General features: G+C 40.9%; 1 protein-coding gene across 12 annotated transcripts in view; it reads left to right on the forward strand.

Annotated features, from left to right (window-relative positions):
• The window catches only part of DOCK3 (dedicator of cytokinesis 3), a 711354-nt gene that overhangs the window by 450005 nt on the left and 233352 nt on the right, over positions 1-27997 (forward strand). For all 12 annotated transcript variants that reach the window (XM_016941175.4, XM_016941180.3, XM_054681895.2 and 9 more), the window contains exon 10: positions 20546-20627. In XM_016941175.4, the coding sequence (XP_016796664.1) occupies positions 20546-20627 (82 nt within the window). The remainder of the gene's footprint in view (positions 1-20545; positions 20628-27997) is intronic.

Below are 27997 nucleotides of genomic sequence, written 5' to 3' on the forward strand. Positions count from 1 at the left end.
TGTTTTCTTGTGATAGTGCTAGGTTACATATTTATCTAAGTACACTCAGAGAGACTGAGAGGATAGTCTTTTGTACACTTGATGAAGTAATTCTAAACTAAATTGGTTTCTTCAACCTTCATTCATTTATTTATCTGATCATTATTTCAGCATGCCATTCAAAACTGCTAGGTCTGGGTTTCTCTTGGGAAGTCGCAAAGGGCCTATGTAGGAAAGGTGCATTTTTCTACACCAGGCAAAAGAGTTTTTCCTCAGTAAGGAGAAACAGCTGCTGTTCTATTAGTAACATTGCTTTTTTGGCATCGGGGGCCAAGCATGATTACTTCTCTCTGTAAGTACTTCAGACTACTTAACTTTCAGCTGAGGAATATAAAATGTACACTTCTTTAGTCCCCATGGGTGTGATTAGCAAAACACATGGAAGGGAAGGTCAGTCTTCTCATCCTCCAGCGTCCTCACGTGGGCACACACCTTCCTCAGAAGCATTATGACCTGAATGTTGGAGACAGCAAAGATGAACTGACTTAGCATTGTGCTGTCCTGTCATCAGAGCCTTGCCCCCATTTATTCATCTACATGCTTGTTATTGTTAGAATTAGGAGCCTGATCCTGGGATAAGAGCAGAAATTATTAGAGTGAAAACAACTGTTTGTAGCTCACCACATTAAGCTACCATTTAGTTAATTTTCATAAGTACATGATTTCTTTTTTTAACATTTAAGTTTAGGGGTACATACACAGATTTGTCACATAGGTAAACTCATGTCATGGGGGTTTGCTGTACAGATTATTTCATCACCCAGGTATTAAGCCTAGTATCCATTAGTTATTTTTCCTGATCTCCCTCCTTTCACCTTCCAGTAGGCCCGTGTCTGTTGTTCCCCTCTGTGGTAGGGTTCTTTTATATATATATATATATATATATATATATATATATATATATATATATATGAGTTTATTAAGTATTAACTCACACGATCCCACAATAGGCCATGTGCAGGCTGAGGAGCAAGGAGAGCCAGCCCGAGTTCCAAAACTGAATAACTTGGAGTCCCATGTTTGAGGGCAGGAAGCATCCAGCTTGGGAGAAAGATGTAGGCTGGGTGGCTAGGCCAGTGTCTCTTTTCACATTTTCTTGCTTGCTTATATTCTAGATGTGCTGGCAGCTGAATAGATTGTGCCCACCCAGATTAAGGGTAGGTCTGCCTTCCCCAGCCCTCTGACTCAAATGTTAATCTCCTTTGGCAGCACCCTCACAGACATACCACGATCAGTACTTTGTATCCTTCAATCCAATCAAGTTGACACTCAGTATTAACCATCACAAGTCCACCCCTTGTCAACTTGAACCCATACACATCTCCTGAGATCACACATAATCTTTGAATAAAGACAATAATAAGGTCATAATTAAGCCCAACATAATACAACTATCCTTCACACAACCGGAAACGTACCAATCCCCAACCCAAATACTATTACATAAAGTTAACAATACTTAAATGCTGATGTTAAGTCAATAAATCTTATGTCACATGATAAAGGAGAAAGGAAATAAAATGAAGATGTTTTCTTAGTACAAGTGTATACATGCACAAGTGTTTTTAACAAAAGAAGGAGGAAATACTCATGACAATTACAGTCCTCGTTTCTGCAGCTGGTCATGTGGTCATAGCTGGTATTGATGACTACCTTCTTCTATTACCCATTCTGTATTCCCTTTGCCTTCAGCAAGCACCTCAGCAGGTCATGGTTTTTTTCCTGGTGGAGTGACCCAAACCTTCATTCCTGAGGGATCTGGGCCATTTGTAGTCCTGCCTTCATTGGGCTGTTGTAGTTTCCCATTGACCTTAATCACAGGGCATGGTAATACTAAGAGATGCCCTAATGGGTCTCCTGTATTCCATGCTTACTCTTCCTTACTTCCGTTGTGGAGCAGTAGACTGATTTCATCTTGATAGTCCAGGTCAGTCACCTCAACCAACACTGTAACTCCCTTCTTTGCATGTTGACTTAAAGGTAGGAGGATCCCAAAGTGTCCAGGTGGCAATCTTAACTTCAGATTAATGGAATCATTGTGTCTTTTGATAGCAGCGTTCCTTCCTCTGGGACTAAGACCTCTAGGCCAGCAGAATGTAATGCTGCGGGAACAAGAAGCAAAAATTTTGCTAGTGGGTCACTAGGGGTGATGGTGAGTGGTGCCACTTCCACTTCTGCCCCTTGATTCCTGGACCTGTGAATCCTGGCTATGAGAGAAACTGTACCATACATTGGATTTTGATTCAGAGCATACATGGCCTTCTAGAGAACTTTGCCGCAGCCCTGCAAAGTATTGTCACATAGTTGGCATTGTAATTGTGACTTCAAAAGGCTGTTCCACTGTTCTATTGATCCAGCTGCTTTAGGATGATGGGGAACATGGTAATACCAGTGAATTCCATGAGCATGAGCCCACTGCCACACTTCTTTAGCCATAAAAGTGAGTGAATTGGTCAGAATACCATGACGGTGGATGAGGCATTCCGTGAGTCCATGGATGGTGGTCTTGGCAGAATCATTGCTTGCAGGATAGGCAAACCCATATCCAGAATAAGTTCTATTCCAGTGAGGACGAACCTCTGCCCTTTCTGTGATAGAAGAGGTCCAATATAATCAACCTGCCACAGCTGGCTGATCACCTTGAGGAACAGTGCCATATCGAGGGCTCAGTGTTGGTCTCTGCTGCTGGCAAATTGGGCACTCAGCAATGGCCGTAGCCAGGTCAGCCTTGGTGAGTGGAAGTCCACGTTGCTAAGCCCAAGTGTAACCTCCATCCCTGCCACCATGGCCACCTTGTTCATGGGTCCATTGTGTGATGACGGGGATGGCTAGGGAAAGAGGCTGAGTGGTGTCCACAGAATGGGTCATCCTGTCTACTTGATTATTAAAATCCTCCTTTACTGAGGTCACCTGTTGGTGAACATTCACATGGGATACAAATATCTTCACAGTTTCTGACTACTCAGAGAGGTCCATCCACATACCTCTTCCCCAGATTTCTTTTTCACCAATTTTCCAATCATGCTTCTTCCAAGTCCCTGACCATCCAGCCAAACCATTGACTACAGCCCATGAATTAGTATGTAATTGCACATCTGGCCATTTCTCCTTCCATGCAAAGTGCACAACCAGGTGCACTACTTGCAGTTCTGCCCACTGGGAAAATTTCCCTTCACTGCTGTCCTACAGGGATGTCCTAGAAAGGGGTTGTAGTGCTGCAGCTGTCCACTTTCGGGTGGTGCCTGCATATCGCACAGAGCCACCTGTGAACCAGGCCCTAGTTTTCTCTTCCTCTGTCAACTGATCCTGGGGCACTCCCCATGAGGCCATCAGTGCAGGCTAGGGGAGAGAAGGCAGGGTGGCAGGAGTGGAGACCATGGGCATTTGAACCATTTCCTCATGTAACTTATTTGTGCCTTCAAGACCTGCTCAAGCCTGATCATGTATATTCCACTTCCATTTGATGATGTAATGCTGCTGTGTATGATCCCCTTTATGGCTAGATGGGTCAGAAAGCACCCAGCTCTTGATAGGCCATTGAGGTCGCATGGTGACTTAACCCATAGTCAAACGTTCAGTTTCCACCAAAGCCCAGTAACAGGCCAAGAGCTGCCTCTCAAAAGGACAGTAGTTATCTGCAGAAGATGGCAGTGCCGTGCTCCAGAATCCCAAAGGCCTCCGCTACGATTCACCTAAGGGGGTCTGCCAAAGGCTCCAAACAGCATCCCTATCTGCCATTGACACCTCAAGCACCATTGGATCTGCTGGGTCATATGGTCCAAGTGGCAGAGCAGCTTGCACAGCAGCCTGGATCTGTTGCAGAGCCTTCTCCTGTTCTGGACCCCACTCAAAACGGTCAGGTCACTTGATAAATGTGCCGGAGTAACACACCCAAATGAGGAATATGTTGCCTCCAAAATCCAAGTAGGCCCGCTAGGCATTGTGTCTCTTTCTTAGTTGTAGGAGGGTCCAAATGCAGCAACTTATACTTCACCTTAGAAGGAATATCTCGACAAGCCCCACACCACTGGACTCCTAGAAATTTTACTGAGGTAGAAGTTTCCTGAATTTTGTCAGATTTATTTCCCATCCTCTGGCACACAAATGTCTCACAATAAGTCCAACGTGTTTGCCATTTCTTGCTCACTGGATCTAAGCAGCATAATGGTCATCAATGTAATGGACCAGTGTGATATCTTGCAGAAGTGAAAAGTGATGAAGGTCTCTCCAAATAAGATTATGACACAAAGCCAGAGAGTTGATATACCCTTGAGGTAGGACAGTAAAGATATATTGTTGGCCTTGCCAGCTGAAAGCAGATTGCTTCTGGTGGGCCTTATGGACTGGAATGGAGGAAAAGGCATTTGCAGAGTCAGTGGCTGCATACCAGGTACCAGGAGATGTGTTAATTTGCTCAAGCAATGAAATCACATCTGGTAAAGCAGCTGCAATTGGAGTCACCACTTGGTTAAGCTTACGATAATGCACTGTCATTCTTCAAGATCCATCTGTCTTCTACACAGGCTAAATGGGAGAGTTGAATGGGGATGTGATGGGAATCACCACCCGTACATCTTTCAAGTCCTTGATGGTGGCACTAATCTCTGCAATCCCTCCAAGGATGCAATATTGGTTTTTTGTATGTTTGTTTGTTTGTTTGTTTTGAGACAGAGTCCCTCTCTGTAGCCCAAGCTGGAGTGCAGTGGAGTGATCTCAGTTCACTGCAACCTCTGTCTCCTAAGCTCAAGCAGTTCTCATGCCTCAGCCTCCCGAGTAGTTGGGACTACAAGTGCACGCCACCACACCCAGCTAATATTTTGTACTTTAGTAGAGATGGGGTTTCACGGTGTTGCCCAGGCTGGTCTGAAACTTCTGAGCTCAGGCAATTCGCCCACCTTGGCCTCTCAAACTGCTGGGATTATAGGCATGAACCACTGCACCCGGGCACAATAGTTTTTTAGTTTACTATTTGTCTAGGTAGAGGCCACGCTAATGGCTTCCATCTGGCCTTTCCCACCATAATAGCCCTCACCCTACCAGTCAGGTAGCCAATGTGGGGGTTCTGCCAGCTGCTAAGTATGTCTATGCCAATTATGCATTCAGGCAATGAGGAAATGACCACAGGCTCAGTCAGGTGACCCACTGTAAGTCAGACCTGAGCTAAAACTCCATTAATTGCCTGACTTCCATAAGCCCCTGCATTAACTGGAGGGCCACAATGACATTTTGGGTCCCCTGGAATCCACATCAGCTCAGAGCCAGTGTCTAGTAGTACCCAAAATGCCTCATCATTTCTCTTTCCCCAGTGCACAGTTACCCTGGTAAAAGGCCAGAGGTCTCCTTGGGGAAGGATGGGAGAAAGATTCACTGCATAAATTGTTGGTAATGTAGTAGGGTCCTTCTTTGGGGGTACCTGGCTTCCCTCCATTTAAGGGGTTCTAGATCTGTAAACTGGTTCAAGTCTGGAAATTGATTCGGGGCCATGATTCTCTGTTTTTATAATTCAAACAAGTCTTTTGTCCGTTCAACCTAGAAATTTTCTGCTTGTATAAATTAAGTAGGAATGCAGTAGGCTTCCTATCAACTTAACCTCTAGGAACACCATGATTACTTAGCCAGTGCCAGAGCTCTACATGAGTCAGACTATTCTGATTGCCACTTTGCCTCCGCTGTCCATTATGGTAGGCCCATTTTGCCTGTGACAGTTGAGTGCTGCCACCTGGCCCCTGCCACCTTGGGATCCAGTTATTTCCATTGTATTTAAATTTTGTAGTTGAGTGACTGTGGTTCCCACTGTTACATCTGGCATACAGAAAAGAGCAGTTACAGGGCTCTTCAAATTATAGGGCATCTTCAAAATGCAGGTGTTGCCCTCACAAATCTGTTTTGCAAGGCATTGGTCAAGGGTATGTCTTCTGGACCCTCCCAGCTGGGATGAGTAGGTCTAAAGTGATTAATCCATTCCACCATCCCAATCTCCCTAAGCCTTTGGATCCCTTCCTCTACATTAAACCAAGGGAGATCAGGCATTTCCTCTCACAGTGGACCATCTTTTAATCCATATTTCAGCTAACCAAATAAACTATTAGAACCTTTTTTAACTCCCCAAGCTGCAATATTAAATGCAGAGTCCCTACTTAGTGGGCCCAAATCAATAAATTCAGCCTGACCCAACCCTGTGTTTCTTCCACCATTGTCCCAGACCCTTAATATCCATTCCCATCCTGTTCTCCAGATTTCTGTTTATATAAATTAGAAAACTCAAGCAGTTCTTTTCAAGTGTAGCACACCTCCTTATGAGTCACACTCTCAACCTCACCTCTAGGGGCCCGCTGGGACTTTAGCCTAGTTATAGGTCTAGAAGCAAACAGGGGTGTTGGGGTGGGTTCTGAGGAGAATCAACATTATCTTGCCTGGCAACTGCCTCAGGAGATAAGACTGTCACTCAGGGCAGTCATAGCAGATTTGAGGCTCCGTATCTGCTTCTGAAGCTGGGAGATGGAATCCCTAAGTTCATCATTTTCTTTCATCACTTTGTCCACCAAACTTAGGAGCGACCAACCAGCTTCATTATGTTCCTGTAGAGAAAGAGCTGGAATTGTGGAAAAACAGACACAAGTTCTTATCATGCGAGTGGCTGTTCTGCAATGAAATATGCATGCACAGCCTTGCCAGGTGTCTACTGTTAAAGTGAGGGCATTTATTGGAAAATAATGGGACCCTGCAACTTGGAATAGGGACATGTGGGAGGACCCTGATGAAGCGAGGACCCTGATGAAGCTGGGGACACTGAGTTTGAGAACTCTGATGAACCTCTTTTGCCAGAAAGAACACTGTCCCCATCCCCAGTCATGTCAGCATCCCCTCCCCGACCCAAGCTGCCATCAGCCTTTCCACCTTTGTCTGAGGAGATACATGCTGTGCTGCCTGAGACAACACTGATGGCCTCCCCTGAGGCAGTTGCCAGGCAGGATAATGTTGATTTTCCTCAGGACCCACCCCCAACACCCTTGTTTACTTATAGAGCTGTAACTAGACTAAGGTCCTGGCAGGTCCCTAGAGGTGAGGCTGAGAGTGTGACCCATGAGAAGGTGCACTACACTTGAAAAGAACTGCTTGAGTTTTCTTTATTATTATTATTATTATACTTTAAGTTCTAGTGTATGTGCACAACGTGCAGGTTTGTTACATATGTTACATGTGCCATGTTGGTGTGCTGCACCCATCAGCTCATCATTTACATTAGGTATTCCTCCTAATGCTGTCCCTCCCCCCTCCCCCCACCCCATGACAGGCCCCATTGTGTGATGTTCCCCACCCTGTGTCCAAGTGTTCTCATTGCTCAATTCCCACCTATGAGCGAGAACATGCAGTGTTTGGTTTTCTGTCCTTGCGATAGTTTGCTCAGAATGATCGTTTCCAGCTTCATCCATGTCCCTACAAAGGACATGAACTCATCCTTTTTTATGGCTGCATAGTGTTCCATGGTGTATATGTGCCACATTTTCTTAATCCAGTCTATCATTGATGGACATTTGGGTTGGTTCCAAGTCTTTGCTATTGAGAATAGTGCCACAATAAACATACATGTGCATGTGTCTTTATAGTAGCATGATTTATAATCCTTTGGGTATATACCCAGTAATGGGATTGCTGTGTCTAATTTATACAAACAGAAATCTAGAGAACAGGCATGGGAATGGATATTAAGGGTGTGGGATAATGGTGGAAGGAACATAGAGTTGGGTCAGGCTGAATTTATTGATTTGGGCCCACTAAGAGGGAAGGGTGCAGGATTGAGAAGGAACTTCAGAGATGATAGAATGTTCTTTCATCACCCAGGTACTAAGCCTAGTACCTAATAGTTATTTTTTCTACTCATCTCCCTCCTCCCACCCTCACCCTCAGTGGGCCCCAGTGTCTATTGTTCTCCTCTTTGTGTTCAGGTGTTCTTATCATTTAGTTCCCATTTATAAGTGAGAACATGTAGTGTTTGGTTTTCTGTTTCTGCGTTAGTTTGCTAAGAATGATGGCTTCCAGCTCCATCCATGTTCCTGCAAAGGACAGGATCTTGTTCTTTTTTATGGCTGCATAGTAGTCCATGGTGTGTATATACCACATTTTCTTTATCCAGTCTACCATTGATGGGCATTTAGGTTGATTCCCTGTCTTTGCTATTGTGAATAGTGCTGCAATGAACATATGCCTGCATGTGTCTTTATGGTAGAATGATTTATATTCCTTTGGGTATACACCCAGCAATGGATTGCTGGGTGAAATGGTAGTTCTGTTTTCTGAAGACCTGATAGGAGCTGTATAATTACAAAAATGTTTTTATAATTACTTGAGAATATGTAACAGCAGATTTACTCATGTGTCTGTTTTATCTTAGACAAAATGGAAAAAGCCAATTTTCTGGGATTATTTGCCATTCAAGTTTCTGCTTGTTCTTAATCAAGCAAATCATTATCTATGTCTCTTTGGTGGGAATGTCATGAACTTCAAACAAACTGTGTGCCTCCAGAAGAGCTGGAGTGGGTACATGGCATAGACTTTCTAGTTGGAAGAGTCAGAGTACATGTAGGTAATAGGAATCCTGGAGATAGATTTCTTTCATGCAGCACCTTTAGGAGCCTGTGCCACACAGACACTCTTCATCTCTGAAGCAAGATGTGGCTTGCAGCATTTCCCAGGTATATTTTCCCATGGAACCGAACTTTCCACACCCCACAACTTTTTTTCAGTACTTATTTCATGAGAGGAAATAACAGATAAAGCATGGGCTTTGAGTTCAAACCTTTCCAGATTTGAATTTCAACTTTACTACTCTCTACTTTTTCATCTCAAGCCAGGAACTTTGCCTCTCCAACTCTCAGTTTCTTCAGAGGTAAAATACCTGTTGTAAAGATCAAGAGCAATTAGGCAAGAAAAGAAATACTTAAAACAATGCCTGGTGCGCAAAAAAACACTCACTCAGTGGCTGCTGTTGCAGCTACTACAGCAAAATAATCAATACCAGAGCTGTATCTCCCTCTCACATATTTTCTCTGACTTTCAGACATGGGTTTTTAGCTGCCTGTTTTCTGTTCACGTATGTGTTCCACAGAGACCTCGAATTCAGTATGTATACCCAAAATTTATATAATCTTCTTCTATATCTTCTCTGGTTGATATAACCACATCCAGTCAACTGGTAAATCTGGTCAGCTGTGTCTCCTAAATATATCTCACATCCATTCACCTCTCCTCAGTTTTAAGACTGTGTCATAGTTTGCCTGGGCTGCTACTGTTGTCTCTCTGGAGTTCTTTCTATGTTACCAACCTGGCTTCTGCATTGCAGCCCAGATGCTCAGTCTAAACACTTAGGGGATCATGCTGCTTCTCAAGTTTGAACTTTCAGAGCCTCTCTAAGGCCCACAATACGGTTTTTCAAACTTGCTAGCCCTAATACCAGTTGAAGTCCTTAAAATTATAGATTCCTGGACTGTCTCCGGGAATCCTTTCCTCTAGAGATTCTGATCCAGATGATCTTGGGTTTGGCCCAGGATATTTCCATTTTAAGTAAGCTGCCAGGTACTACTAATGGTAGTCAAATTTGGAAATTCTTCACACGTAAATAATCCACACTGTGTTGCATGGCACCTCTGGCCAGCTATCCAGTACTCTTTTTTTAATTTTATTTTTATTTTTATTTTTATTTTTATTTTTTTGGAGACAGGGTCTCACTCTGTTGCCCAGGCTGGGAGTGCAAGGCTGCATGCAGCCTTGACGTCAGCAGGCTCAAAGCAATCATCCCACTTCAGCCTCCTGAGTCGCCAGGGCTGTAAATGTATACCATCATGTCCAGCTAATATTTAATTTTTTGTAGAGACAGGATCTCGCCATATTTCCAAAGCTGTTCTTGAACTCCTGGGCTCAAGTGATCCTCCTGCCTTGGTCTCCCAAAGTGCTAGGATTACAGGTGGAGCCATTGCATGCAGCCTCTAGTACCCTCTTAACTCATGCTCTGAGCTTCCCCATACAATAAGCTACATCATCCTTTAGAAAGTCTGCACTTTGCACTCTCTCCTCCTGGAATACCTTTTTCTTCATCTCTAATTACCCCTTACCAAGTGGCAAAAGCCTTGCAGTCTTTCAAGAACCTGTTCCAGTACCTCCTTCAGGCAGCCTACCCTCAATCCAGTAGTTTGTCGGTGCCCCCCGCCACCTTTTTTTTTTTTTTAGATGGAGTCTCGCTCTGTCACCCAGGCTGGAGTGCAGTGGCACGATCTCGGCTCACTGCAAGCTCTGCCTCCCAGGTCATGCCATTCTCCTGCCTCAGCCTCCTGAGTAGTTGGGACTATAGGCGCCCACCACCACACCCGGCTAATTTTTTTTTTTGTATTTTTTGTATTTTTAGTAGAGACGGGGTTTCACCTTGTTAGCTAGTATGGTCTTGATCTCCTGACCTTGTGATCCACCCGCCTCGGCCTCCCAAAGTGCTGGAATTACAGGCATGAGCCACCGTGCCTGGCCTTGTCAGCCCCTTTCTATGCAATTATAGCATTTTCACATCGTGGTGCAATTTGTGGTTTATGTGTGTCTCTGTTCCACCAGACTTGAGGACAGGAATTATTTCATTTCTATAGCCTCAGCATTTAGTTCAGTTTCTGCAAAATGATAGAAGTTAGTGAATGTTTGTTGAAAGAATAAAAGGGAAAGAGGAAGGCTAGAAAGAACCCTTGCATTATACCAGTAGTTACAAAAATGTTACTTGGAGTCCTGAAGTGTCTCAAGGAGAACTGGTGGTCAGAGTGGAGGCCTAACTATGGAGGATTCCTGCATTATCCCCCTTTCCTGAAACCCTCACCTCTGATTCAACCCAAGAAAATCTGCTTCTTAATTTTTTATATGTTGGTGAACAGAGTAAGTTTCTGTTGAAAAGAAGAGAAAAGCTGACACTATGTATACATATGTAACTAACCTGCACATTGTGCACATGTACCCTAAAACTTAAAGTATAATAATAATAAATTAATTAATTTAAAAAAAACAGCTTAAAAAAAAAATTTGGAAACCATAGCCCTGGACCATCATTTGCCTTTATAAAACCCCTTTTTTGTGTGTATTTCTGCTTTCTGTGCTTTAAAATAAAGTGGGAAAACTTAAAGAATTTGAGAAATAAAGCCAAGTGATCTAAATTGGAAAATGAATCTATGAGGGGATATTAGATATTTCCTACTCTGTTGGGTCATACAGTGTAGTATAACCTTGGGACTACTTGCTTATTTTCAAGCACCTGGCAGGTTATCATGAGAGAGATGCTAAGCAGTTGGCATCCATATTCATGGAGGACCGAATGAGGAACATAAAGATTAAATTGAAAAAGTTGGGAGAATTCCTCTAAATTTATTTGAGAAAACTGCTTCCGTTTCCAAAACAGAGTCTTTAGGATGTACCCTCGTTGAGGATAAGAAACTCGTCTCTGCCTTAGTGCCTGGCATGGGCTGATACCTCATTGGCAGTCACCAAACATTTGTTGAAGGGATGCATGAATTGCCATCAATGAAGGCATGTACAAAACGCAGTGCCATCCAAGAATTACAAATCTCAAAAAAGGTAGTTATCTTAAAATTAAGACACCATTAGACTTGTCACAGATTGAAATTATGGGATTCATTTGTAAGAACTTGATCAATAATATGAAATTAATGTAACTTCATATGCTATATGTCTATAGTTCATCATCATAAAAACAACTAAAGGTAGAGTAGTTGTCTTGTAATATTGCTTACTGAAGAGCAAGAATTAACCATCTCTTTTTCTCTTGAAAGAGATCAGATAGTAACTTAGAAAGATGGTTTCTGATTCATATTAAAGAATTACTCATATAGAGGTGTGAGTGTTTATGAAATCTCATGAGTAAATTTGACTCTCTTGGCCACAGTTTCTGTTACACCTTTGAAGAATACGAGTACTTGCTCTTGCTCTAGTTGCCAAGTAGATTCAATCAGCATTTATCCAACTATGTTTCTACAGACTCCATTGCCTTACACAAAAGTGGGTTGTGGGGTAAAATGTCACCTGTCCCCTCAATTCTTAAAACATATACCACCAGTTTAAGCCTCTGAAAAGTCCTAGAGGGTAGAAACCTGTCTGTGTTCAATACAATATTTCCCAACAATATTTTGCCACTTTTTTTGTAAAACAGCTATTGACAAATCATGGGAACATTGGATAGATTATTTGTCTTCAAATAGTTTGAATATTAATGGAAAGCAGAATTTATTTATCATACCCATTGTAGAAGCTAGCAAAATATATAAATAAACGGGTATATAAACAGGTGTGATAGATAAATGAAATAATTATGTGTATGCCCAAAGGCCTCTGAAGTGAAAAAAACAGTTATTTTGAGTGTTAAGAATTGTCAAAAAGGCCAGGTGAAACTAGAGTATGAAAGTCTTGAGGAAATGTAAAGCTCAGGTTGGCACTGTGAGAACTAAACTCAAGGGCTTCCTTTCATTATTGAGGAGAAAAAGGAAGTTCCTATGTTCTGATAGAGCCAGCAAGCGTATTTACCTAGATATTTGCTTCATCTACCATTTTATTTTTGGACAAGACCTTGGTGTAAGTCCCTCCAAATAGTACCCTGCTATGGGCAGCTCCAAAAAGCAGCCTGTTGGGGAGGTGTCTGCTTTTGAGAGATTCACAGAGCGTATAATGTGAGGATGAGAGCAATTGTATGTTTTCCTTCCGAAGAATAGTACAGAAGTTATGATAGATTCTCTTGAAAATCCCTTCGAAAGACATAAACTTCCTGAAACCTACTTTTATACTCATGTATCTGTGAAGGCATATTATCACATTATCAGATAATTGGGGATTGTTATGTGCATGGTATACATATTAGTTAGATCAACTTCTGTAACAAAAAATATATTATGGTTCAAACACAATAAAAGTGTATTTTCTTGCTTTTATAATAGCCCTGGGTGGGTGAATTTGCAGTTATTAAGGTAGCCTTCATCCACACATTCATTTAGGGACCAAGACTAATGGATAATCTGCCATCATCAGTACATAGCACCAAGGTTGTACTAGGGGCATCTTCACTCCAGGTCTCTAGAAGGGGAAAAAGCATGAAGGCACATATATAAGAAGTTTTTAGGACTAAGCCTAGAAATTGCACACATCACATTCATTCACATTTTGGTGTCTAGAATTCAGTCACATGGCTCCACTCAACTGCAATGGGGGGGCTAAGATGTATACTCTAGCTGTGTACCCAAGAAGAAACAGAAAACATGGATTTAGTGAGCATCTGGGGGACTGTGTCTGTCACAACATATTTGATGCTTGTTGGTCCTTTGTCACCAAATTAGAAGATTGATTTGTGCTATCTCATTTGCTCCCTCCTGGCTCATGGATGTTTCTGCATAGTGTGATGGTGATGTACCCGTCCATTTTATGGTGACCCTCATTAGCAAACTTCCACATACCACACAGAAGTTCTTCAGGAAATTTCCACCTTTTTTCATTCAATATTTATTGAGCACCTATTATAGGGTTGGGCTCTTAGAAGTACTAGAGGTACAGAGGGGAACAAATGTCCTTATCCTTGGGATTTTATTCTCTTGTGTAAGAGAAAGACAATAAACAAAGAAAGAAAATAATTAGTTTGTGCTACATGCTGTAAAAAAGTGAGTAAGTAATGGGAAGAGGTAAAGGAGTACTGCTCTTGCCAACATATCAAAGTTGGCTTCTCTAGGAAACTGGCATTTAGGCTAAGATGTGAAGGATGGCAGTGAGCCAGCCACTTGGGCTGAAAGAACAGCATTCCAGAGAAAACAACATGCACAAAGGTCCTAAGGCAAGAATGAGCTTGGCATGTTCAAGAAACTTGTATCTAGGACACCAGTGTGTGTATGGAGAATAAGCAAGAAAGGCTCGTGTGAGATGAGATGGGGATGTAAGATAGGCCGAGTCAAGTGTTTCACACAAGGCCATGCAGATCTTGGAGAGTTTACGTGTTATCTGAGAGTAAGAGTAAACCACAAAAAACTTTGTTGTTTGTTTGTTTTCTGTAACAGCCTTTTGTAATATAATTCACATACTATAGAGTTTACCCATTCAAAGGGTACAGTTCAGTGGCTTTTATTATATTAGAGTTATGCAACCATTTCCACAGTCCATCTTAGAACAGTATCAACTCAAAAAGAAATCCCATACCATTTAATAGTCACTTCATTTCCTCCAAACCCCCAGCCCTAGGCAAACACTAATCTATTTTCAGTCTCTGTAGATTTGCCTATTGTAGACATATCATAAAAATGGAATCATACAGTGTGTGGTCTTATGTGATTGGCTTCCATTACTTAGAATATTGTTTTCAAGGTTCATCAACATTTTAGTATGTGTCAGTACTTCATTACTTTTATGGCTGAATAATATTTTGTTATTTGGCTATATCTACCACATTTTATTTATCCACTTGTCAGTGGATATTTTGGTTGTTTTCACCTTCTGGCTATTATTAATAATGCTATGAACATTCATGTACAAATTTTTGTGTGACCATATGTTTTTATTTCTCTTGGATATATACCTAGGAGTAGAATTTCTGGGTCATATGGTTTCTATGCTAACCTTTTGAGGAATTTCCAGACTGTTTTTCCAAAGTGGCAGTACCATTTTGCATTCCCATCAGCTGTGTATGATGGTTCCAATTTCTCCATTTCCTTGTCAGCACTTATGATTATCTATCATCTTGAATAAAGCCATTCTAGAGGTGTGAAGTGGTACCCTCATTGTGCTTTTGATTTGCAATTCCCTGATTACTAATGATGCCGAACATCTTTTCATGTGTTTATTTGCCATTTGTGTATTTTCTTTGGAGAAATATCTATTCAAGTTACCCACTTTTGAATTGTCTTTTTATTATTGAATTTTAAGAGAACTTTATATATTATAGGTACGAGTCCCTTACCTGTATATGATTTATAAATATTTTTGCCCATTCTGTGGCTTGTTTGTTGCTTTGTTGATGGTGTCTTTTGATGCACAATGGTTTTTTACTGTAATGAAGTCCCTTTTTTTGTTGTTGCTTGTGCTGTTGGTGTCCTTCCTACCTAAGAAACCATTACTTAATTCAAGGTCATGAGAATTTATACCTATATTTTCTTTTTTTCTTTTTTTTAATAACAAATGGTGCCAATATTTTAATCCAGTCAGATTAACTTAGTTTAAATTAAAAGTCAGATTTTTGAAATTCACATAATTTCCTGGAGAGTTTTTTTTTTTTTTTGACAGTTCCTAAGGGGTATAATTTATTGAAGCCCTATTACATAGCAGTTGGCATTTTACATACATGTCACTTAGTAATCATCACAGCAGTTATAATAAAGATGTATACCTATATTTTCTCCTAAGAATTTTGTAGTTTTAGCTCTTATATGTAGATCTATGATTCATTTTTACTTAATTTTTACATATGGTGTGAAATAAAGGTCCAGCTTCATTCCTTTGCATGTGAATATCTAGTTGTCCCAACACTGTTTGTTGAAATACTATTCTTTTCTCCACTGAGTTGTCTTAACACCCTTGTAAAAAATCAGTTGACAGCATGAAAAGGTTTTAAGCTGGGAAAAGATATGATCCGATTCGTATTTTAAAAGGATCAGTCTCTCCAAGAATGGCTTTTAGAGAGGCAAAAACAGAAGTAGAGCTGGGAAGCTGTTATAATAATCCAAATTAGTCAAGTAATGGCCAAGACTAGTGGCAGCAAAGGAGATGGCAAGCTTTATAACGATTGAAGATACTTTGGGAAGACAATTGTCTTGACTCTATGTTTTTGCCACTTTTTCACTTGTCTGTGTCACAGCTGTCTTTTCTACCTTTCCCCATTACATTTTCTCTTAAATGGTCTTGAGAATTTTTTTCTGTTATTTTTGGAAGTGGTTTTTGTTTTTACTTTACTGTTTTTTATTTCCTGTCTGTGATAAAACTCACAACTTATTTGTGTCTACACTGTTACTAAAACCACAGCTTATTTGTATCTACACCTATTGTTTCCTTCTTCACTCTTTCCTGGATTCTATCCCTCTTCACCTACTCAGTGATTTTCCTTTGCCAGTTATATCCTGTGTCTTCAGTAGTTCTCCTTCTATAAGCCTTGTCCCATTAGATATAAATTTTCTTAGGTGTATCCCATCTTTTTTTGAGTCAGGTTTTTTAAATGTAATTTATACACAGTAAAATTCACCCTTTTTAATGCATAGTTCAGTGAGTCCTGACAAATGTATATAGTTGTGAAACCATCACCACAGTCAAGAAATAGAACATTTCATCACTCTCAAAAAGTTCCCTCATGTACCTTTGCAGTCAGTCCCTACCCTTCTTCCCCAGCCCTAGCAACTGATTTGATTTCTGTTCCTATAGTTTTGTCTTTTCCAGAATGCAACATAAATGGAGACATAGAGCCTATGACCTTTTTTCATTGAGTTTTTTCATTTAGTATAATGCTTTTGAGATTCATCCATATTATTATACATCCCAGTAGTTTGTTTTTTAAAATTGTGAAATGATACTCTACTATGTAGATTATTCATTTATCCCCCTGATGGATATTTGGGTTCTTACATGTTTTGGCCATTGTGGATAATGCTGCTATAAATATTTATATATAGATCTTTGGGTAAGTTTTTTCATTTCTCCTGAGTAAACACATAGGAGGAGAATTACTGGGTCATTTAGTATGTATATGTTTATAAGAAACTGTCAAGCTGTTTTCCAAAGTGGATGTACCATTTTGCATTCTTACCAACAGTTTATGAGAGATTTAGTTCTAGTTACTTGACATTCTTACCAACCTTTGGTATATTCATTCTTTGTTTTTTGAGACGGAGTTTCTCTCTTGTTGCCCGGGCTGGAGTGCAATGGTACAATCTCGGCTCACTGCAACCTCTGCCTCCCGGGTTCAAGTGATTCTCCTGCCTCAGCCTCCAGAGCAGCTAGGATTACAGGCACAGGCCACCATACCCAGCTAATTTTTGTGTTTTTAGTAGAGACGAGGTTTCACCATGTTGGCCAGGCTGGTCTCGAACTCCTGACCTCATGTGATCTGCCTGCCTCGGCCTCTCAAAGTGCTGGGATTACAGGCGTGAGCCACCGTGCCCGGCTGGTATATTCATTCTTTAATTATAGCTATTCTAGTAGGTGTGTGGTGGTATCTCACTGTGTTTTTTGTTTTCTGTTTTTTTTATGTGTGTGTGTGTGATGGAGTTTTGCTCTTTTGCCCAGGCTGGAGTGCAGTGGGGCGATCTAGGCCCACTGCAGCCTCCGCCCCCTGGGTTCAAGCGATTCTTCTGTCTCAGCCTCCTGAGTAGCTGGGATTACAGGCACCCGCCACTATGCCTGGCTAATTTTTGTATTTTTAGTAGAGGCAGGGTTTCACTATGTTGGCCAGACTGGTCTCAAACTCCTGACCTCAGGAGATCTACCTGCCTCATCCTCCCAAAGTGCTGGGATTACAAGTGTGAGCCACCACACCCAGCCCTCACTGTGTTTTTAATTTGCATTTCTCTAATGGTTAATGATATTTTCTTGTGCTTATTTGCCATCTCTGCACATCCTTTGGTGAAGGGTCTGTTCAAATCTTGTGTCCATTTTTTATTTGAATGTTTATTCTTATTGGACATTTTGTATGTTCTCAATACAATTTTTTCTTAGGTGAATGTTTTGTGATTATTTTCTCTCAGTCTGTAGCTTGTCCTTTCATTTTCTCACCAGTATCTTTTAAAAAGAAAGCTTTTAATTTATGTAAAGTCTAATTTATCATTTTGTTGTGATTTGTGATATTTGCTTAATAATCTCGGGCGACAGAAAGTTTTCTACTATGTGCTAAATGTGGAAACAAATGTGAACAAGATATACAAGATACTTGTCTTCATTTTTCACTGAGTTGTCTTCTTTCACAGTTTTAGCTCTTGTATTCGAGCCTGTGATACATTCAAGTTAATTTTTATAAGCAAGGGTCAAGGCTTAGTTTTTTTCATATGGATTGTTCAGCACCATTTGCTGAACGTACTATACACCCCCCCCTTGATACCTTTATTTGAAATTAATTGACTGTGTGTATGTGGGTTATCCCATATTTTAACAAAGATTCCCTCAACCCCCCATGCCCATTTAACTAAAAATGCATCACTTCCACCTCTTCACAACCATTCTTTAAAGTGTGGTCTAGACTGTGCTTCATCATTTCTTTCCTACTCCTCACACTGGCATCTTTCTCTACCATTTCATTAAAACAGTTCTTGCCAGAATCACCAGTGATCTGTGTTCGAGAGTTTTGTCCTTGTTACATGTGACTCTCAATGGTCTTGGACCTTGTTGACCCCTCCCTCCTCTTTCAGACACTTTCTTCACTTGACCAGTGCAACATCTCACCATCCTTCATATTTTTCTTCTGTTTTTCCATTTGCCCCATGCATCTACTTTGATAGTTTTTCTTTTACCTGTTTCTTAGATGTCATTGTCCCTCAGCAATCTGACCAAAGCCCCTTTTCTCTTTGTTCTTTGCATGTTCCCTGCTTATTCCCATTTGTTCCCCTGGCTAAAGAATCTCAAATTTATATCTGACCCAAATCTTTCTGAGATTCATTTCTGCATGTCTAACTGCCTACCAGGACCATAGCTGTATGAGGAAAAAGTACCTTGTATATGTCTTATTCACATTTATATTCACGTGCCAAGCACACAGAACTTAATAACAATTTGTAGACTGACCAAATGAATACACGAACAAACTAAACTGATACTACATATATTCCATGAGTACATGACCGGAGGCACAAAATAAGTAAGTTACTTTTGGAATCACATGCTTTGTCTTCACCATGGCACAGTTTTCCTTTACAGTTGGTAGTAAATCTCCGGATAAAGAGGTGGGAATGAGATTCTGCGCAGGGGCAGGAAGGAGATGCGAGAGTAAAGAGACATTTCTCCAAATGTTGCAAACACTGTTTCTAAGGTTTTCTAGTCCAGTAATTGTAATTTCCTCCTGAAATTACATATATTATTTGGAGAATAAAATATTTAATGGCTCTATTAAGTTCTGATTGTAGCTTCAGCTATAACACATCATTTCTTTTTGAATTTCCACCAAAATTTTTATAAGTTGCTGTAACATTTTTTTTTCTGTCTGGAACTCTTTTTATTATTATTATTATTATACTTTAACTTTTAGGGTACATGTGCACAATGTGCAGGTTTGTTACATATGTATACACGTGCCATGTTGGTGTGCTGCACCCATTAACTCGTTATTTAGCATTAGGTATATCTCCTAATGCTATCCCTCCCCACTCTGCCTACCCCACAACAGTCCTTGGAGTGTGATGTTCCCCTTCCTGTGTCCATGTGTTCTCATTGTTCTATTCCCACCTATGAGCTGTAACATTTTTTAAGACCTAAAGCAAGCTTGTCCAGCCTGTGGTCCACAGGCTGCATGCAGCCCACGATGGCTTCGAATGCAGCCTAACACAAATTCGTAAACTTTCTTAAAACATCGTGAGATTTATTTTTATTTTTATTTTTTAGCTCATCAGCTACCATTAGTGTTAGTGTATTTTATGTGTGGCCCAAGACAGTTCTTCTTCTTCCAATGCGACCCAGGGTAGCCAAAAGATTGGACACTGCTGCCCTAAAGTGATTCTCAAGAGTTATATAAAACAGCACTCCCCAATGTTTTTGGCACCAGTGACCAATTTCATGGAAGCCAATTTTTCCATAGACTGATGGGTGGAGGTGGTGGTGTGGGATGGTTTTGGGATGAAGCTGTTCTACCTTAGATCATCAGGCATTAGTTAGATTCTCATAAGGAGCATACAACCTATATCCCTCCACGTGAAGTTCACAATAGGGTTTGTGCGCCTATGAAAATCTAATGCTGCTGCTGATCTGACAGGAGGCAGAGCTCAGGTGGTAATGCTTGTCCACCTGCTGCTCACCTGCTGTGCGGCCCAGTTCCTCACAGGCCACAGGCCCGTAGCAGTCTGCAGCCCGGGGTTGGGGACTTCTGATATAGAAGATGTAAATTTGGTAATGTAGATTCTTTCAGCTCTAATATGATGAATGGTTTTATGATGATCTGAGTGCTCACATCAAAGAACGTATATGCTTGTTATGGATTTCGCATCATGCTGGTGTTTTGGGAATATCTGGGAGAAATATAAGATACAGTACTCCTTACTGCCCTCAGGGAGCACACACCTTCAAACAGATAAAACACACAGCTACAATCAGCAAATAAACAGAAGCACCTATCAGGCAGTTTGTAGTTTCCTTTGTATGTTACTTGGCAGGAAAAAAGAGGGTGTCCTGCCACTAGACGTGTGTTTTTGGCCTTGCTTGTCACTGCAAGCTGTTATGTAAATATGTTTAGTGTTTTTCCGTATCTGCCCTTTTTCTTTGTTCTGGAGTGTGTTACTCACATTTCTCTATATCTTTCTTTCCTACATTTCAGTGAGCGGTTTCTGGTAAGACTGAACAAGAATGGTGGGCCGAGGAACCCAGAGAAGATAGAACGAATGTGTGCCCTTTTTACAGTATGTACGAATTCTCTTTTTCTTCTTTGCTGTTGACTCTAACCAGTGGCCTGCTATGTGGATATTGTCACCCTGGAAACAAGCATTTAGTCTTATTTCCATATACACTGGGGAGAATAGGACTTGATTTATGTTTCTATTAGGTTTTAATGAAATATTTATAGAAAACTGAAATTATATACAGTTTTAAACTTAATTTTTATTAATGAAATATAATCAAGTACCTTTCACTGATACAGATTTTATAAGCTATTTCATATAATAGACACTTAAAATCTGACAGAACCAGCCTGGACAACATGCCAAAACCCAATCTGTAGAAACAATTCAAAAATTAGCTGGGCGTGTGGCGTGTGTCTGTAGTCACAGCTACTTGGGGATGTGAGGCAAGAGGACCGCCTGAGCCCAGGAGGTTGAAGCTGCAGTGAGCCAAGGTTGCACCACTGTACTCCAGCCTAGGTGAAAAAGTGAGACCAGACCCTGTCTCAAAAAAAAAAAAAAAAAAAAATGACATAGGTCTTTCTTACTGTTCTTATCCAAGGCCACTGGGAATTTCTCTGAGCTGTATAATTTCTGATGCATAATTTATTTTAAAGGTATCCACCAAGTTTACAGCTTTGTAGTTTGTTAGTCAGTTCATATACAGCAAGACAAACTAAATAGTCCTCTTCCAAATACTAATTGGGGGATTTTTTCCTACTGTGATCTGTACTTTTCTTTATATATATACTTTAAGTTCTAGGGTACATGTGCACAACATGCAGGTTTGTTACATAGGTAAACGTGTGCCATGTTGGTTTGCTGTACCCATTAACTCATGATTTACATTAGGTATTTCTCCTAATGCTATCCCTCCCCCCGACCCCACACCACAACAGGCCCCCGTGTGTGATATTCCCTGCCCTATGTCCAAGAGTTCTCAATGTTCAAGTCCCACCTATCAGTGAGAACATGCAGTGTTTGGTTTTCTGTCCTTGTGATAGTTTGCTTAGAGTGATGGTTTCCAGCTTCATCCATGTGCCTGCAAAGGACATGAAATCATCCTTTTTTATGGCTGAATAGTATTTCATGGTGTATATGTGCCACATTTTCTTAATCCAGTCTATAATTGGTGGACATTTGGGTTGGTTCTAAGTCTTTGCTACTGTGAATAGTGCCTCAATAAACATACATCTCCATGTGTCTTAATAGTAGCATGATTTATAATCCTTTGGGTATATACCCAGTAATGGGATCACAGGGTCAAATGGTATTTCTAGTTCTAGATCCTTGAGGAATCACCACACTATCTTCCACAATGGTTGAACTAGTTTACGCTCCCATCAACAGTGTAAAAGCGTTCCTATTTCTCCACATTCTCTCCAGCACCTGTTGCTTCCTGACTTTTTAATGATTGCCATTCTAACTGGTGTGAGATGGTATCTCATTGTGATTTTGATTTGCATTTCTCTGATGACCAGTGATGATGAGCATTTTTTCATGTGTCTCTTAGCTGCATAAATGTCTTCTTTTGAGAAGTGTCTGCTCATATCCTTTGCCAACTTTTTGATGGGATTCTTTGTTTTTACTCTTGTAAATTTGTTTAATTTCTTTGTAGATTCTGGATATTAGCCCTTTGTCAGATGGGTAAATTGCAAAAATGTTCTCCCATTCTGTAGGTTGCCTGTTCACTCTGATGGCAGTTTCTTTTGCTGTGCAGAAGCTCTTTAGTTTAATTAGATCTCATTTGTCAATTTTGGCTTTTGTTGCCATTGCTTTTGGTGTTTTAGTCATGAAGTCCTTGCCAATGCCTATGTCCTGAATGGTACTGCCTGGGTTTTCTTCTAGGATTTTTATGGTTTTAGGTCCAACATTTAAGTCCTTAATCCATCTTGAATTAATTTTTGTATAAGGTGTAAGGAAGGGATCCAGTTTCAGTTTTCTACATATGGCTAGCCAGTTTTCCCAGCACCATTTATTAAATAGGGAATCCTTTCCCCATTGCTTGTTTTTGTCAGGTTTGTCAAAGATCAGATGGTTCTAGATGTGTGGTGTTATTTCTGAGACCTCTGTTCTGTTCCATTGGTCTATACCTCTGTTTTGGTACCAGTACCATGCTGTTTTGGTTACTGTAGCCTTGTAGTATAGTTTGAAGTCAGGTAATGTGATGGCTCCAGCTTTGTTCTTTTGGCTTAGGATTGTCTTGGCAATGTGGGCTCTTTTTTGGTTCCATATGAACTTTAAAGTAGTTTTTTCCAATTCTGTGAAGAAAGTCATTGGTAGCTTGATGGGGATGGCATTGAATCTATAAATTACCTTGGGCAATACGGCCATTTTCACGATACTGATTCTTCCTATCCATGAGCATGGAATATTCTTCCATTTGTTTGTGTCTTCTTTTATTTCGTTGAGCAGTGGTTTGTAATTCTCCTTGAAGAGGTCCTTCACATCCCTTGTAAGTTGGATTCCTAGGTATTTTATTCTCTTTGTAGCAATTGTGAATGCGAGTTCACTCATAATTTGGCTGTTTGTCTGTTATTGGTGTATAGGAATGCTTGTGATTTTTGCACATTGATTTTTTGTCCTGAAACTTTGCTGAAGTTGCTTATCAGCTTAAGGAGATTTTGGGCTGAGACAATGGGGTTTTCTAAATATACAATCATGTCATCTGCAAACAGGGACAATTTGACTTCCTCTTTTCCTAATTCAGTACCCTTTATTTCTTTCTCTTGCCTGATTGCCCTGGCCAGAACTTCCAACACTACGTTGAATAGGAGTGGTGAGAGAGGGCATCCCTGTCTTGTGCCAGTTTTCAATGGGAATGCTTCCAATTTTTGCCCATTCAGTACGATATTGGCTGTGGGTTTGTCCTAAATAGCTCCTATTATTTTGAGATACGTTCCATCAATACCTAGTTTATTGAGAATTTTTAGCATGAAGGGCTATTGAATTTCGTCAAAGGCCTTTTCTGCGTCTATTGAGATAATCATGTGGTTTTTGTCATTGGTTCTGTTTATGTGATGGATTACATTTATTGATTTGTGTATGTTGAACCAGCCTTGCATCCCAGGGATGAAGCCAACTTGATCGTGGTGGCCAGGCTTTTTCATGTGCTGCTGGATTCGGTTTGCCAGTATTTTATTGAGGATTTTTGCATCGACGTTCATCAGGGATATTGGTCTAAAAATCTCTTTTTTGTTGTTGTGTCTCTGCCAGGCTTTGGTATCAGGATGATGCTGGCCTCATAAAATGAGTTAGGGAGGATTCCCTCTTTTTCTGTTAATTGGAATAGTTTCAGAAGGAATGGTACCAGCTCCTCTTTGTACCTCTGGTAGAATTCAGCTGTGAACCCATCAGTCCTGGACTTTTTTTTGTTGGTAGGCAATTAATTATTGCCTCAATTTTAGAACCTGTTACTGGTCTATTCAGGGATTCAACTTCTTCCTGGTTTAGTCTTCGGAGGGTGTATGTGTCCAGGAATTTATCAATTTCTTCTAGATTTTCTAGTTTATTTGTGTAGAGGTGTTTATAGTATTCTCTGATGGTAGTTTGTATTTCTGTAGGATCGGTGGCGATATCCCCTTTTTCATTTTTTATTATGTCTATTTGTTTCTTCTCTCTTTTCTTCTTTATTAGTCTTGCTAGCGGTTTATCAATTTGTTGATCTTTTCAAAAAAACAGCTCCTGGATTCATTGATTTTTTGAAGGGTTTTTTGTGTCTCTGTCTCTTTCAGTTCTGCTCTGATCTCAGTTATTTCTTGCCTTCTGCTAGCTTTTGAATGTGTTTGCTCTTGCTTCTCTAGTTCTTTTAATTGTGATGTTAGGGTGTCAATATTAGATCTTTCCTGCTTTCTCTTGTGGGGATTTAGTGCTATACATTTCCCTCTACACACTGCTTTGAATGTGTCCCAGAGATTCTGGTACGTTGTGTCTTCGTTCTCATCAGTTTCAAAGAATATCTTTATTTCTGCCTTCATTTAGTTATTAACCCAGTAGTCATTCAGGAGCAGGTTGTTCAGTTTCCATGTAGTTGAGCAGTTTTGAGTGAGCTTCTTAATCCTGAGTTCTAATTTGATTGCACTGTGGTCTGAGAGACAGTTTATTGTGATTTCTGTTCTTTTACATTTGCTGAGGAGTGCTTTACTTCCAACTATGTGTTCAATTTTGGAATAAGTGTGATGTGGTGCTGAGAAGAATGTATATTCTGTTGATTTGGGGTGGAGAGTTCTGTAGATGTCTATTTGGTCCACTTGGTGCAGAGCTGAGTTCAATTCCTGGATGTCCTTGTTAGCCTTCTGTCTCGTTGATCTGTCTAATGTTGACAGTGGGGTGTTAAAGTCTCCCATTATTATTGTGTGGGAGTCTAAGTCTCTTTGTAGGTATCTAAGGACTTGCTTTATGAATCTTGGTGCTCCTTAGCTCTTCTTGTTGAATTGATTCATTTACCATTATGTAATGCCCTTCTTTGTCTCTTTTGATCTTTATTGGCTTAAAGTCTGCCTTATCAGAGACTAGGATCGCAACCCCTGCTTTTTTTTTTTTTTTTTTTTTTTGCTTTCCATTTGCTTGGTAGATCTTCCTCCATCCCTTTATTTTGAGCCTATGTATGTCTCTGCACATAAGATGGGTCTCCTGAATACACCACAATGATGGGTCTTGACTCTTTATCCAGTTTGCCAGTCTGTGTCTTTTAATTGGGGCATTTAGCCCATTTACATTTAAGGTCAATATTGTTATGTGTGACCTGAGGGACCTGACTGTTAAAAGGAAAACTAACAAACAGAAAGGAAGAGCATCAACATCAACAAAAAGGACATCCACACCAAAACCCTATCTGTAGGTCACCAGCATCAAAGACCAAAGGTAGATAAAAACACCCCACTGTCAATATTAGACAGATCAATGAGACAGAAGGTTATAGGTAGATATTTGATCTTGTCATTTTGATGTTAGCTGGTTATGTTGCCCATTAGTTGATGCAGTTTCTTCCTAGCATCGATTGTCTTTACAATTTGGCATGTTTTTGCAGTGGCTGGTACCAGTTGTTCCTTTCCATGTTTAGTGCTTCCTTCAGGAGCTCTTGTAAGGCAGGCCTGGTGGTGACAAAGTCTCTCAGCATTTGCTTGTCTGTAAAGGATTTTATTTCTCCTTCACTTATGTAGCTTAGTTTGGCTGCATATGAAATTCTGGGTTGAAAATTCGTTTCTTTAAGAATGTTCAGTAGTGGCCCCCACTGTCTTCTGCTTATAGAGTTTCTGCCGATAGATCCACTGTTAGTCTGATGGGCTTCCCTTTGTGGGTAACCTGACTTTTCTCTCTGGCTGCCCTTAACATTTTTTCCTTCATTTCAACTTTGGTGAATCTGACAATTATGTGTCTTGGAGTTGCTCTTCTCAAGGAGTATCTTTGTGGCATTCTCTATATTTCCTGAATTTGAATGTTGGCCTGCCTTGCTAGGTTGGGGAAGTTCTCCTGGATAATATCCTGCAGAGTGTTTTCCAACTTGGTTCCATTCTCCCCGTCACTTTCAGGTACACCAATCAGACGTAGATTTGGTCTTTTCACATAGTCCCATATTTCTTGGAGGCTTTGTTTATTTTTACTCTTTTTTTCTCTAAACTTCTCTTCTCACTTTATTTCATTAATTTTATCTTCAATCACTGATACCTTTTCTTCCACTTGATCAAATTGGCTATTGAAGCTTCTGCATGTGTCATGTAGCTCTCGAGCCATGGTTTTCAGCTCCATCAGGTCATTTAAGGTCTTCTCTACACTGTGTATTCTAGTTAGCCATTCATCAAATCTTTTTTCAAAGTTTTTAGCTTCTTTGAGATGGGTTTGAAGATCCTCCTTTAGCTCAGAGAAGTTTGTTATTACTGACCTTCTGAAGCCTACTTCTGTCAACTCATCAAAGTCATTCTCCGTCCTGCTTTGTTCCGTTGCTGGTGAGGAGCTGCAATCCTTTGGAGGAGAAGAGGTGCTCTGGTTTTTAGAATTTTCAGCTTTTCTGCTCTGGCTTCTCCCCATCTTTGTGGTTTTATCTAACTTTGGTATTTTATGCTGGTGATCTACAGATGGGGTTTTGGTGTTGATGTCCTTTTTGTTGATGTTGATGCTATTCCCTTCTGTTTGTTAGTTTTCCTTCTAACAGTCAAGTCCCTCAGCTGCAGGTCTGTTGGAGTTTGCTGGAGGTCCATTCCAGACCCTGTTTGCCTGAGTATCACCAGCGGAGGCTGCAGAACAGCAAATATTGCTGCCTGATCCTTCCTCTGGAGGCTTCATCTCAGAGGGACACCCACCTGTATGAGGTGGCAGTCAGCCCCTACTGGGAGGTGTCTCCCAGTTAGGCTACACGAGGGTCAGGGACCCACTTGAGGAGGCAGTCTGTCCATTCTCAGAGCTCAAACACTGTGCAGGGAGAACCACTGCTCTCTTCAGTGCTGTCAGACAGGGACGTTTAAGTCTGCAGAAGTTTCTGCTGCCTTTTGTTCAGCTATGCCCTGCCCCCCTAGGTGGGGTCTACAGAGGCAGCAGGCCTTGCAGAGCTGTGGTGGGCTCTGCCCGTTGGAGCTTCCCCAGCCGCTTTGTTTACCTACTCAAGCCTCAGCAATGGCAGGTGCCCCTTGCCCGCTACGCTGCTGCCTCGCAGGTCGATCTTAGATTGCTGCGCTAGCAGTGAGCAAGGCTCTGTGGGCATGGGACCCGTCCAGGATATCCCAGGCACAGGATATAATCTCCTGGTGTGCCATTTGCTAAGACCGTTGTAAAAGTGCAGTATTTGGGCGAGAGTGTCCCGATTTTCCAGGTACAGTCTGTCATGGCTTCCCTTGGCTAAGAAAGGGAAATCCCCCGACCCATTGCACTTCCCAGGTGAAGCGATGCCCCACCCTGCTTTGGCTTGCCCTCCTTGGGCTGCACCCACTGTCCAACCAGTCCCAATGAGATGAACCAGGTACCTCAGTTGGAAATGCAGAAATCACTGTCTTCTGCGTCGATCATGCTGGGAGCTGCAGACCGGAGCTATTCCTATTCGGCTATCTTGGAACAGAATCCCCTTGTTTCTGTACTTCAGTTTTTTCTGGACTTCAGTTTTTTCTGAAAAGCCATACTGTTGTTCATGGTCTGTACAAACATGGACCAATCAGCTTACAAAAGGTTTGGAAATCTCCTGACTGGAAAATACCAAACCTCACAATCCCACCTTGCCATGTGTGTTCTTCAAGTTTATTCTGATTTACTAATTTGTTTTTACCTTGTTAAAAACTATCCAGTGGTATTTATTTGAGTTAATTTATTTGCTGTAGAAGAAAACAAGACTGTGTCACAATTTTAAACCAGTTTTGATTATTGTGGATTCTTTGATCTGTTTCAGTGATCCTGAGATACATCAA

Source organism: Pan troglodytes, chromosome 2, assembly GCF_028858775.2.
Source record: "Pan troglodytes isolate AG18354 chromosome 2, NHGRI_mPanTro3-v2.0_pri, whole genome shotgun sequence".
Lineage (NCBI taxonomy): Eukaryota > Metazoa > Chordata > Mammalia > Primates > Hominidae > Pan > Pan troglodytes.